The 13,659-nt window shown below is 35.5% G+C and overlaps 1 protein-coding gene across 1 annotated transcript in view; it reads left to right on the top strand.

Annotated features, from left to right (window-relative positions):
• The window catches only part of LOC118763576 (heat shock factor 2-binding protein-like), a 342,154-nt gene extending 332,197 nt beyond the window's left edge, over positions 1-9,957 (top strand). The window contains exon 10 of the mRNA XM_036503167.1: positions 9,792-9,957. Within this exon, the coding sequence (XP_036359060.1) occupies positions 9,792-9,884 (93 nt within the window). The 3' untranslated portion in view covers positions 9,885-9,957. The remainder of the gene's footprint in view (positions 1-9,791) is intronic.
• Positions 9,958-13,659: the final 3,702 nt, after the last annotated feature.

Below are 13,659 nucleotides of genomic sequence, written 5' to 3'. Positions count from 1 at the left end.
CAGTTTGCTGGACATTGTTGTAGGGCTGAAAACGAGGTAATTTCTACTCTTCTCCTCTGGAAGCCATCTGCTCGCGATACCAGAGGGCGCACACTCTCCTACCCTGATGTAATCTCCAGGGATACAGGCATCCAGCAACAGGACCTCCGTAATGCCATGATGGACCGTGAAGTCTGGCGTAGCATGGTAAATTCCATTGTCTCAACCACGGTCGAACAATGATGATGATGACTCCAGCGTGGCCACAGTCAAATGACTGAAACAAATAAAAGAATACTATAGGCTTAGTATATATGGAGGTGTTTATAATAAACCTGACTGACCAAAGCCGTGCTGGCTGCAACCATCCTATCTTGTTACGGGTAACTAGGATTACATTATCTAATGTGTCCTTTTGAGGTTTGATTTAGGGATTGTTTGATTACTTTACAGTAAAGGCTTTATCATTGGTTCATCTGTGAAATGGCATTTTTGTGTGTGTAGTAGAATTATATATTCATATATGACCCATGCTACCAAAGAAAAATAGGCACTTACACATTGATAAGGTGTGTATGTGTGTATACATATATATATATATATATATATATACATACACACACACTCTAGCACAGGCTTACGCACTCAGAAAGTTTCTAGCTTAAATAAATAAAGCTGTGTTTTTTTGGAATGTATAGAAAATAGTTTTATGATTAAAATATTAATTTGAACTGGTTATAATCATTAAAGCTCTTTATTGTTGCGAGGAAAGCCCAAGTTAGAGTTGGAAGTTAGTAAAAGGAAGTTTTAATTAAGTGGATATAGTTATAGTGAATGATGAAGGTGCCAAGAATGTTATCCTACAGGGTAATGAGACACAGGCAGTGAAAGTAGAGCACCTGCTACAGCTGGAACAAAGCAAAGTGAGAAGATTGTATGAGATGTGCAGTGTGAGTTTGATAGCTGAAATGAGTTTTGTCAGGGCAAGAAGATAGAAAATTAGTGGTATCAAATATTATCAGCATTGGAGAAGATAGCTGTAAACCGAGAGTTTGTAACGCTACCAACTGTAAAAGAAGAGGGTATAGAATAAAAAGAATAAAAAGTTTATAAAGCTAAGATGTGTGTATATAATAACTGTTGTAATCTAACATGTTAACCTCATCAATAATAGTTATGTGAACAGGACCCGATAACCATGTGTACAAGTAAGGAGTAATTAAATCTCATAATTAAGTCTAAAAATAATCAGTATATATATTTATATACACACACGCACATACATTATGTATATATACACACGCACTCATACATTATATATATATATATATATACACGCACTCATACATTGTACATATATATACACACGCACACATACATTATACATATATATACACACGCACACATACATTATATATATATACACGCACTCATACATTATATATATACACGCACTCATACATTATATATATATACACGCACACATATATACACACACACATTATATATACACACACACACACACATATACACACACACACACATATATATATCATCATCATATATATATATATATACAAACACATACATTATATATACATACACATATACATACATATATACACACATATATTTATATATATATATGCAGAATCAGTATAGAGTCGCTAGTTCAAACAATATTGTTTTCATTCTGTAAACAACGAAGCTGTGTGTGTAGGTGTGAAATGAACTTCAATTTCAACAATCAGTGGATTTCTTCAATCTCTCTCTGAGTGCTGCCAGTTTTGCTCTCTCTCTCTCTCTCTCTCTCTCGATTCCTTTTTGCAGGCTTTTAAAGCACATCTTTCATTCAGCAAATACCATCTGTCAATGTGCCCTAATCTTATCTCGCTTGCAAGCAGTCCTCCCGTTCACCTTTCTATTGCCTACTTTGCTACATTACTAAGATCTGAGAAAATGCTGACACCGTCGGAACTACAAACTAATCCACAATTTAGATAAATCTTTTCAACAAATATCAACTCCTTCATAATTCACTTCTCATAACTGTTCTTGTTACTGGAGCTGAGTAATCATTTCGAATTAACGTACAGACTAATTACTTTTCCCCGTCTAACTTATTTAGTAGTCATACAATAAAATTATCTTTACATGTTGAAGGTATAAGAAGTTCTAACTATCTCCTCAGAGCTCTAGAATATTTAGAGTTTATGAACTACACATATAGGCGTAGGAGTGGCTGTGTGGTAAGTAGCTTGCTTACGAACCACATGGTTCTGGGTTCAGTCCCACTGCATGGCACCTTGGCCAAGTGTCTTCTACTATAGCCTCGGGCTGACCAAAGCCTTGTGAGTGGATTTGGTAGATGGAAACTGAAAGAACCCCATCGTATGTATGTATGTATGTATGTATATATGTATATATATATATATACACACACACACACACATACATATATGTATGTGTGTGTCTGTCTTTGATCCCCTGACATCGCTTGACAACCGACGTTGGTGTGTTTACGTCCCCGTCACTTAGCGGTTCGGCAAGAGAGACCGATACAATAAGCAATAGGCTTACAAATAATAAGTCCTGGGGTTGATTTGCTCGACTAAAAGGCGGTGCTCCAGCATGGCCATAGTCAAATGACTGAAACATGTAAAAGAGTACTGTTCACTGTAGCATAATATCCCCATAGATTACACTTTGAATAATTAACTCTTTTCATTAGAGATAATCATGGGTGCAGAAAATCACTGATGCTTGGTAGAAATTTGTCAGTAAGCATTGAAAACCTTGTAAGCATGTTTATCCACACACTAGCAAAACATTTCATTTACATCCTAAAACATTACAAGAACCACAGGATGAGAGCACTAAGCAGTGATAAGTATGAAAGCAAAGCTATTACCAGTTTGAATATGTGTTTGCATGTTGGTTTCTCACTGTAGACACATGGTGTAAGTACATTCAAATCAGCTTGCAGCACCACCGTCCAGTTTCTATGACTGAAGAGGAGATAACTACTCCGAAATGCTTGCATCTCACAGTCTGGATAGGTGGCGCTGTGAGTTGATCTGGGTGTACTTACACCATTTGTCTATAGCAAGAAATGTTCTCCATGACAAAACACAGTGAATGGCTTGTTTACAAGTCCGAATGTGCTTTTAGCATATTCGAATTGGTAATATCATTGCATTACAAGAATTGTTTGTAACCATCAGGCAAAAACAAAATTTCATGGGCCAGTGAAGGGGGGGTGGGTGAGCCAAGAGAGCTTTTATGCTGTTACTTGTCAAACCACACCATGATCTCTTCAATAAAGAAGGACACATTGGATGATATAATCCTAGATAAACTATATATATATATACACTCACACACATACATTATATATATATACACACACACACACCTTATATATATATACACACACACACACACATACATTGTATATATATATAATATATATGAATACATTATATATACACACATACACACACACATATATATATATATACACATACATGGTTGTGGCTACATTTGATCAGTATTAACTGTAGGGGCCAAAAAACACTGAAATTTTCTATAACAATCTTCTTTATATTTTGAAGAGATAATATATTTTTTTTTAAATAAGTACTTTACTGCTAGTAATCCTTTCTACTAGAGATACAAGGACTGGAATCTTGTGGGATGGGGCTGGTCAATTACACTGACCCCAGTGCTCAACCAGTAATTATTTCATCGACCCTAAGAGGATAAAAGGCAAAACTGACCCCAGCAGAATTTGAACTCAGAATGTAAAACACTGAAAGAAATGCTGCCTAGCATTTTGTCCCGTACACTGATGATTCTGGCAGGTCATCACCTTCTTTACTTTTAGTAATAATTGTTGTTTATATATACATACTTTATATATACATAATTGTATATATATACATAATTGTTGTTTATATATACATATATTGCTGACTGTTTTAATAACAGGAACACAGCATCAGATAAATTTATTCCTTGAAACTGAAATTCTTTTTCCACACTTCCCTAACATTTGCTCCATTTCTTATTGTAATTATCTGACTTAAAAGGCATTTTTCTTCTTAGCCTAGTCATTGATATATGTTACTTCACTGCGATACCTCTAATCAGAAATGGTAATCTATTGTTGGTGATTTCCCTGTGCCAATTATATGTAGTGACAAGGTTAAATGTTAAGCATTTTACATTCTAAGAAACTTCTCCCCAAGCTTTTTTCCCTCCCATTCATGTGTATAGATGTATTATATGTTTGAAACAATCATACCTTTAACTTATGCATGAATGTCTCCTGTTTAAGACAAGAAAATACCATTATGATCAATTGCTCGTTATGAATTATTTAATCTGTCTCTAAAATTAGATAACTTAAAATAGAAGTCCTTCTTCTGTCGACTTGTGGACAGGCACTGCACTGTCTTATGTAATCATTATCTTTTCTATTAAACTTCTCTGTATCATTCCAGCTTTATTATATAAAAGTACATCCTCCTTTATGTAGCTACAAACCATTTGATGACCCCGTCTCTCCACTTCTTACCTCTTTTATATCTCAACCACCTAACTCATCCCTAAACTCTTGTTCAATCCTCTATCACCAGAACTTTAGCCCTCCGAAATCCTTACCAATACTTTTTATAAAATATCAACTTTGGTCATGGCTACCACCTCAGAAGATTTTTTTTTTTTAAAAGCTTGTTTTAACAGCATGGTATGTGAGCATAAAATTAGAACACTTGTCTGCATGTCTATGTCTGTGAGTTCACATGTCAGTCACATTCCATGCAGAATACCTTACTCAAAGGTAGTGCTCCAGCATGGCCCCATCCTCTGGATGAATCCAACAAGGGAATAAAAGAATCTGTTTTAAAAAAATACAGAATATGTAGGAATCCAAGTTGTGGGTCATCTCAATACATTCATGACCCCTTCTCTGTGTCTTTCCAAAGTTTCCTTTGATCTCGACTACATTTAAACATTCCACTACTCAGCATATCTACTAATACTGCCAAAGTCTTTGATCGCTAGCTTCTTTATCACCTCACAGGCTCTCAAAAGTTAGCATTCTTATTACACACACCCAATATTATCTAACTTTCATACAAAGAAACAAACCATTTCTTAGCCTTTTCCTTCCATTACAATACTATCGTTATTTTCATATTTCTAACTAGCAGTATCGCCCGGCGTTGCTCGGGTTTGTAAGGGAAATAACTATATAAGCATTTTTAGAGAGTTATAGCCAAAAAATAGCAAAAAAATGGAAAAAAAATTATGGTAAATTTTTTTTTAAATCGTTGACTCATCGTAGACATTTTTAGAGAATTACTTCCCTTATATAATAGCGAAAAAATGCATTAAAATGGAAAAAAATGATGGTAAATTTTTTTTTAAATCGTAGACTCATTGTAGATGTGCGGTAATACCCAGAAGGGCTCGATATGAATCACGACTATAAGATACCCGGTTTTGGTTAAACTGCACCGCAAAATGTGGGAGTAGTTAGGAATCTAAATCGTAGGAGACAGACACACAACTTCTCTTTTATATATAAAGACTAGCAGTATCGCCCTGCGTTCCTCGGGTTTGTAAGGGAAATAACTATATAAGCATTTTTAGAGAGTTACTTCCTTTATAGATGCCAATTCGGGCTTTCTTAGCCATTTCTGTTTTGGTGTCTTCAAGCCATGAAGTCGTTGTTCTAAAAGAACGCTGGTCTCCTTGACAACGCATTACGACGTTGATTTCCTTAAACTCCCTTCCCCACAGCTTCACGAGGGAGAGAAGAAGGGGGAGAAGCAAACACAGGTACAGGTGTTTGAGCGTGGACGCCAACTCCGCCGCCATCGACACACGAAAAATTATGCATTAAAATGGAATAAAAAATGATGTTAAATTATTTTTTAAATCGTAGACTCATCGTAGACGCGCACTAATACTCAGACGGGCTCGATATGAATCACGACTATAAGATACCCGAATTTGGTTAAACTGCACCGCAAAATGTGGGAGTAGTTAGGAATCTAAATCGTAGGAGACAGACACTCACACAACTACAGTTTTATATATATAGATTACATCACTTTTATCAGAGAACTTGATTACACTTTCATCAAGCTGTATGATAATTCCTAACATATCAAACAAACAGAATGACATGCTTCCATAACATCTGCATTATCATGTACAATATCCTCCAATCCCCCAATAGAGATTTTAGTCTGATATTGAATGCAATCTTATTGTACCCGAATTTTCACTGATCTGTCAATTAGCAAACTTGAGTCTTAGAAAATATGCAAAGTCTAGCTTGGAGCTTCAAGCCTGCAATGACATTATCTAAGATATGATGAATTGTTTGCTTGGAAAGAAACTGCCACTGCCTTGACCTGGATTACAAAGAAAGGTCAGGTATCACTTATCTAGAACAGGTTTCAGTAGATAAACAATATTTCTTCATGTCAGCAAGTACACATTTTAAAAGATGTTGCTCATAGTGTGTGTGTGTGTTTGTGTGCCTGACAGAACTCTCAAATTTTACTGAATAAACACACTAGTGATGTAATGCTATATTTTCTTACTAATTTTCCCAGTTTTTAGTGGATGGTACATAATTTAATATATTTGATGAAAAATATAATTCCACTGGCTTTCCTACAGAATGTCTGCAAAACTGACAAGAAGTGCTAAACTATTTGGTTAGCAAAAACAGCATCTTTCAATGTGTTTTGATCACGTGTCCGGTCTGATCTGGCAAACTTCATTCTAAATTATCTTTTGACAATAATTGTGCGACAAATTATATTAACCACTTCCCGTTGAGCATTTCAGTTGTGTGTGTGTGTGTGTGTGTGTGAGCATACACACACACATACATAGAAAGAGAGAGTTTTGTTCTAGCTTCACTATCATCAGGATTTTGCAGAGGTGAAATGGCTAGATGGAGAAGGGATTAGATTACCAGCTGATAAGTGTGAGATGAAATCTATTGTAAATATTTTATTATATAATCTGGACACAAATACGTGCCAGATCATCTGGTATAGACTGGCAGTCTGTTCAGAAAGATCTCTTTTTCCTCTCTCATTTGGTTCATGCCATGATATTGTCGATAAGCACTGGTCCTTAAAAGACCCCCTCGGGGCTTAGAAGATACTTACATTACATTTACACTATACAGTTAAAACCCTGCATGTTCTCTAATTATATATAAATAACATATATAAATATATATATATAAGCTTGGGAAAACGGATGTAAAATGATGATGATGATATATCTGTACAAATATCTGGAATTAATCATTTGGTCGTTTAAGTTTCAATGGAACTGCATACAAAAAGTTATTTAATGCCTAAGTTATCAAAAAATTAATTTTATGTATTTAGTCAGGCTCCAAAATATTTTAGCTATTAAAACAAGCATGTGGGTGTGATAACCCAGTATTTTAGCACAACCACCTTGTGAGTGAGTGGTGCATGATAAAAGGGTATCTGGTCTTAAAATGCCCATCAAAGTCAAATGAAATCCCAAATCGGTTTTTTAAATGATCATCATTGTATGACCATGTTTCATGTTGGCATGGGTTGGATAATAGGGATCACAATTTGTCAACGGAGGAGAAATGGTTGTATTGATCTTTGCTCCAGAAATTGGAGTGGTTAATGTTCAATCCGAATCATTGATTGATCGATGCAGGATGCGAGAGATGAAACACCAATGTTGGTAAAGAAGGGACTGGGACCAAGTGAAAGTAAGACAGCAAATATTTGTGGTTGGCTAATTCAGAGGAACAAAGGACATTGCAGAATCAGCGAAGAGACAAAATTGTGTGTATGAGTCTGTGAGATGGTGGTTATGTGCGGATGGCTAAATTTTTGTTAGTCAAATGAGCCAGTGGCACATATAAAGCAGCCAGTACACTCTGTAATGTGGTTGGCGTTAGGAAGGGCGACCAGCCATAGAAACCATGCCACCGCAGGCAGTTGGAGTCTGGACAGCTCCTGTCAAACCGTTCAACCCACGCCAGCATGAAAAATGGACGTTAAACGAAGTTCAGTCGTATTGCACAGCCCTAAACATACATTGTCCAGTTTAGTCCTTTCTGTTGTAAGACAATAGAATGTGATTAAGGGAAGCTGACTGCTGGTTGTGGAAGCTTCAGTGATTGTACTCTCTTTACTTGTTTCAGTCATTTGACTGTGACCATGCTTGAGCACCACCTTTAGTCAAGCAAATCGACCCCAGGACTTATTCTTTGTAAGCCTAGTACTTATTCTATCGGACTCTTTTTTCCGAACCGCTAAGTTACAGGGACGTAAATACACCAGCATCGGTTGGCAAGCGATATTGGGGACAAACATAGACACACACACACATATACACATATACGACGGGCTTCTTTCAGTTTCCGTCTACTAAATCCACTCACAAGGCTTTGGTCGGCCTGAGGCTATAATAGAAGACACTTGCCCAAGGTGCCACGCAGTGGGAATGAACCTGGAACCATGTGGTTCGTAAGCAAGCTACTTACCACACAGCCACTCCTGCGCCTATTTTCTTTAATATATGTAAATTTTAAGACCACATTGTTTTCAGCATATTCAAACATAGCAAAACTTTTCACAAGTCTATTTCAATTTTTTGTATACCAGCGAATGAGAGAACTGCTAAGCGATCATTGGATCTGCTAGAAATAGCAGTGAACTATCTCTCTAGTAGTACTCATACCACCATAAAATAAGAAGGATATTGATTAATAATGCAACCGTACATACATTATACACTGGAAAATAAGATGAAATGGTCGTGGCTGGATTGATTTTGCTCATAGGTTTACTATATCAAAACTATTGTTAGGCTAATCAACAATTCTTTCCGTAGATGGAAGAAAATTAGAGAAATTTTCATGTTAGGCAAAAGGTTTAACGAAGTCTAAAAACTGAATATTAGGGGAGACTACTCTTACATAATTAAAATGGATAGATGTCCTTGAATTAGTTTTATTTATTATTTTATTCTAATACCAACGTAATTATTGGAAACGAAGCAATTTTTTAATAAATTTCTTTGTGTTCTCTTACATAGTTTTCAAGATGAATTAAAGGTTAGATATTTTTATCGTTTACCGTTCATCATGACTCTATAATCAAGCTAGGTATGGTTTACGGTGATCGTTAGCCGTTCCAATACCGTGACAAACCACGATTGTCTTACAACAGACCAGCGGAGCTATACAAACACTGTAACGTGTTTGATTTTTATTATAAAGGGAATAATAAATGGTCTTTGTTCTGGATAGCATTTTTTTTTCTTTATTGCTGGATCAAAGACATCGCGCTCCAGACACAAGTATAACCGAGACTACATCATTCAATGTGCCCTTCTTTCAGCTGGTTTGAGTGTCATGTGAAATAGATGTGGTTGCTTTTTCGAGGAGGTCGAGTGACATTGTAAAGGCTGCTGCGGCTATTGTTGTTGAATTCTGTTAATGTATTTGATTTGTAATTATATTAAAAGAAACAATGATATTGTTTGTACTGAAAATATGTATCAAATAGAATATGACCTTGCCATTATGCAAAAGAATTAATTAAATGAATTAAAATGGCTTACTGTTAATTAAAATAACTAAACAATTAGAATGGGGTGTCTTAATTCAATTTGTTTGAGCAGAAAATAAATCTAAAGATATGTCATTGTTCCAATTGTGAATTTCCATTCTGTTTCTTAGATTAAATTTTCATAAGGATTATCTAATAATTTCCTTGCAGTTACCCGAGCAACAGTTGGGGCAGCTGTGTAGCAGCCGGAATAAAGTAGTTGCCGAACTGGCCTCAGATCTTCGTACTGATCTCAACTATTAACAGTGTTTCATGTTGTCATAAATTAGTAGGAAAGCTGAGATATTTCAGTCCAGAGAAGAAAAACCTCTCTAGGTCAAGCCTTTTTCTTTTTTTTTTTTTCTGTTGTCAATAAAAGTTTTTCATTTCATCTTCTGTATTTTTAATTACTTTCAAGATACACAGAAAAATATAAAAATTACTGAAGTCTATAGTTCTATCCTCTAGTTATATGCATACAAAGTTAATTTTATTAAAATACAATAGAAAATATATTTATATGAACATATGTTCCCATTTTATATTGTCATATATATATATATATTATCATCGTTTAACGTCCTCTTTCTAAGCTGGCATGGGTTGGACGGTTTGACTGAGGACTGGCAAGCCAAGAGGTTGTACCATGCTCCAATCTGATCTGGCAAAGTTTCTATGGGTGGATGCCATTCCCGACGCCAACCACCCTAAGAGTATAGTGGGTGCTTTTTATGTGCCACCTGCACAGGAACCAGTCAGGTGACACTAGCATCCAGCATGCTTGAATGGTGCTTTTTACGTGCCACCAGCACATGAACCAGTTCAGCGGTGCTGGCATCAACAAGTAAAACTCAACACATTTTATAGGAGTTGGATACAGCTCCACCAAGCCAAACGTTTTGTGAGCATGGAGGACACAACCCTCACATCAGATGCAGAACTGAATCAAACTTTATTAAAAGTGTGTGTGTGTGTGTGTGTATGTATGTATATATATATATATATATGGTATTATAAGTTCAGTAAAAATTTAGATTCAGTTGAATATGGTACTTAAGTTAAAGGCACCAGAGTTCGGTATGGTATTATCCATATAAATCAAATGGGGTGATTATAATCAAAATAAGCTACAAGGATATCCAAAGTAGTGTAGTACAATTGTTTCATGCTACTTCATTTTATTAAACTAATGTAATACTTACAGTGTTTAATTGAATGAAGTAGCATGAAACGATTGTACAACACTACCTTTGGATATCCTTGTTGCTTATTTGGATATATATATATATATATCTTGCCTTTTACTTGTTTCAGTCATTTAACTGTGGCCTTGCTGGAGCACTATCCTGAAGGGCTTTAAGTCAAACAAATCAACTTCAGTATTTTATTTTTAAAGTCTAGTTTTTATTCTATCAGTCTTTTTGCTGAACTGCTAAGTTACAGGGACATAAACACACCAACACCAGTTTTTAAGCAGTGGTGGGGGACAAACACAGACATAGCTATAATCATATATATACATATACAGCATTGGCCATAAGTCACCGGACTGTAAATCAAAATTCCATAAATACTTTCTGTAATTCTGTGTTGACTTGAATGGGAAAATGTGTCGCTCAAGAAGGACTTCAGTTTGAACAATATTCATGATAATAAATCTCTGAACGAGGTATAAACAGTAACTGCACGACAATGTGAGGTATACTTGCCATCTCAATAACACCCACCCTTAGTGGTTAGCCATATTGAGGTGGCAAGTATACCTCACAATATTCATGATGTTTTATATTTAGATGCTTTTATTAAATTCATTCAGTTGTTAAACATAAGTTAATCTTGGGATTAAATGGTTTTGATTTACTGTCAGGTGACTTTTGGCCAACCCTGTATATATAAATTTTAAATATATATATATATATATATATATATATACACATACACTAAAGTCTTCTTCCAGTTTCTGTCTACCAAATCCACTTAGAAGGCTTTGGTGAGCCCAAGGCTATAGTAGAAAATACTTGCGAAATGTGCCATGCAGTGGGACTGAACCTGGAACCATGTGGTCAGAAAGCAAGCTTCTTACCACACAACCACGTTTGCACCTATAAATATATTTCATTCAGTCCTTGGTTATGGTCAGTCAGAAAGTAACCATTGGTTTCATGTCTGTTATTGCTCTTATAAGCAAATCATCGGACTTGCTGGCCAGAGACACATAAACTTCTTTCCTAATGGAGGTAAGAATGCAGTCTTGGTCAGCAAGGTTGTGAAAAAGGAAAAAAACCTGAAACAAAATTCTTTGAAGTGGAAACCCCACCTGGGGAAAGAGAGAGTTATCTCCCTTTGAACCGTATTCTTACCTCCATTAATTAAAGAGCTTATAGGTCAGATGAATCACTTATGTTGCTTACGGCAATAATCGACATGAAATCAATGGTAATTTCCTGACCAACAATAATCAAAGACTACAAAATATACTTTTATTTGTTTCAGTCATTTGGCTGCGGCCATGCTGGAGCACTGCCTTTAGTCAAACAAATAGACCCCAGGACTTATTTTATCGGTCGTTTTTGCCAAACCACTAAGTTACAGGAATGTAAACACACCAACATCAGTTGTCAAGCAATGGTGAGGGGAACAAACACAGACATACAAACATATATATATAATCAAAATAGGCAACAAGGATATCCAAGGTAGAGTAGTACAATTGTTTCATGCTACTTCATTTTTTTAAACACTGTAAGCATTACATCAGTTTTAAAATGTCGAGCAATCTTCAGCCACATACAGAATGCACATTCTTATACTTATTTCATAAGTATAAGAATGTGCATTGTCCATTTAAAAAATTCTATATGTGGCTGAAGATTGCTCGACATTTTAAAACTGATGTAATCCTTACAGTGTTTAATAAAATGAAGTAGCATGAAACAATTGTACTACACTATTTTGGATATCCTTGTTGCTTATTTTGATTATAATCACCCCATTTGATTTATATGGATAATACCATGCAAAATTCTGGTGCCTTTAACTTAAGTACCATATTTATCTGAATCTAAATTTTGCTGAACTTATATATATATATATAATATATATAATATATATATAATATATATATATATATATATAACATATATATAATATATATATAATATATATAATGCGTGGCACCTTAGGCAAGTGTCTTCTACTATAGCCTCAGGCCAACCAAAGCCTTGTGAGTGGATTGAGTAGACAGAAACTGAAAGAAGCCCATTATGTGTGTATATATATATATATATATATATACGACGGCTTCTTTCAGTTTCCGTCTACCAAATGCACTCACAAGGCTTTGGTTGGCCTGAGGCTATAGTAGAAGACACTTGCCCAAGGTGCCACGCAGAAGAGATAGATAGATAGATAGATTTAATCAAGCCAAGGACCTACAATTATAATCCTTCAAGGGACGTTTATTATAGTATGAAACTATTCAAAATTCCAGATGTTGGCTTTTCTATGATGTTATTACACAGGATTAACTTTATCCTTATGCATGTTTTATTTTTTATATTTATTTACTTTGTGCAATGTTTGTTCTAATTCATTAAATGAAGTTTTGTTTTAAATTTCTCTGACACTTCAAATTGGTTTTCGGTTATTAATTAAATGGTAATTAAAACTCCAGTTGTTGGTTGTAACCGCTTTCTTTTCTGACTTCAGTAGTGAGAAAATAGGAACTGGATTATCCCTAATCTCTTCTGAAGAATCTGATTTTGTGTTGTGTTGTGTTGGTTACCATTGATAACAAGATTACTGGAATGATATCTGTCATCATCATCATCAACATTTATCGTCTGCTTTCCATGCTGGCATGGGTTGGACAGTTTGAGAGGAGCTGGCAAACCAGAAGGCTGCACCAGGTTCCAGTTGTTTGTTTGGCATGGTTTTTACTGCTGGGTGCCCTTCCTAATGCCAACCACTTCACAGAACAGACTGGGTGCTTTCTACATGGTGCCTTGCAAATGGATTTGGTAGAGAAACTGAGAGAAGC

The sequence above is a fragment of the Octopus sinensis genome, linkage group LG5, assembly GCF_006345805.1.
Source record: "Octopus sinensis linkage group LG5, ASM634580v1, whole genome shotgun sequence".
NCBI lineage: Eukaryota > Metazoa > Mollusca > Cephalopoda > Octopoda > Octopodidae > Octopus > Octopus sinensis.
This window is presented reverse-complemented; position numbering and strand designations above follow the sequence as displayed.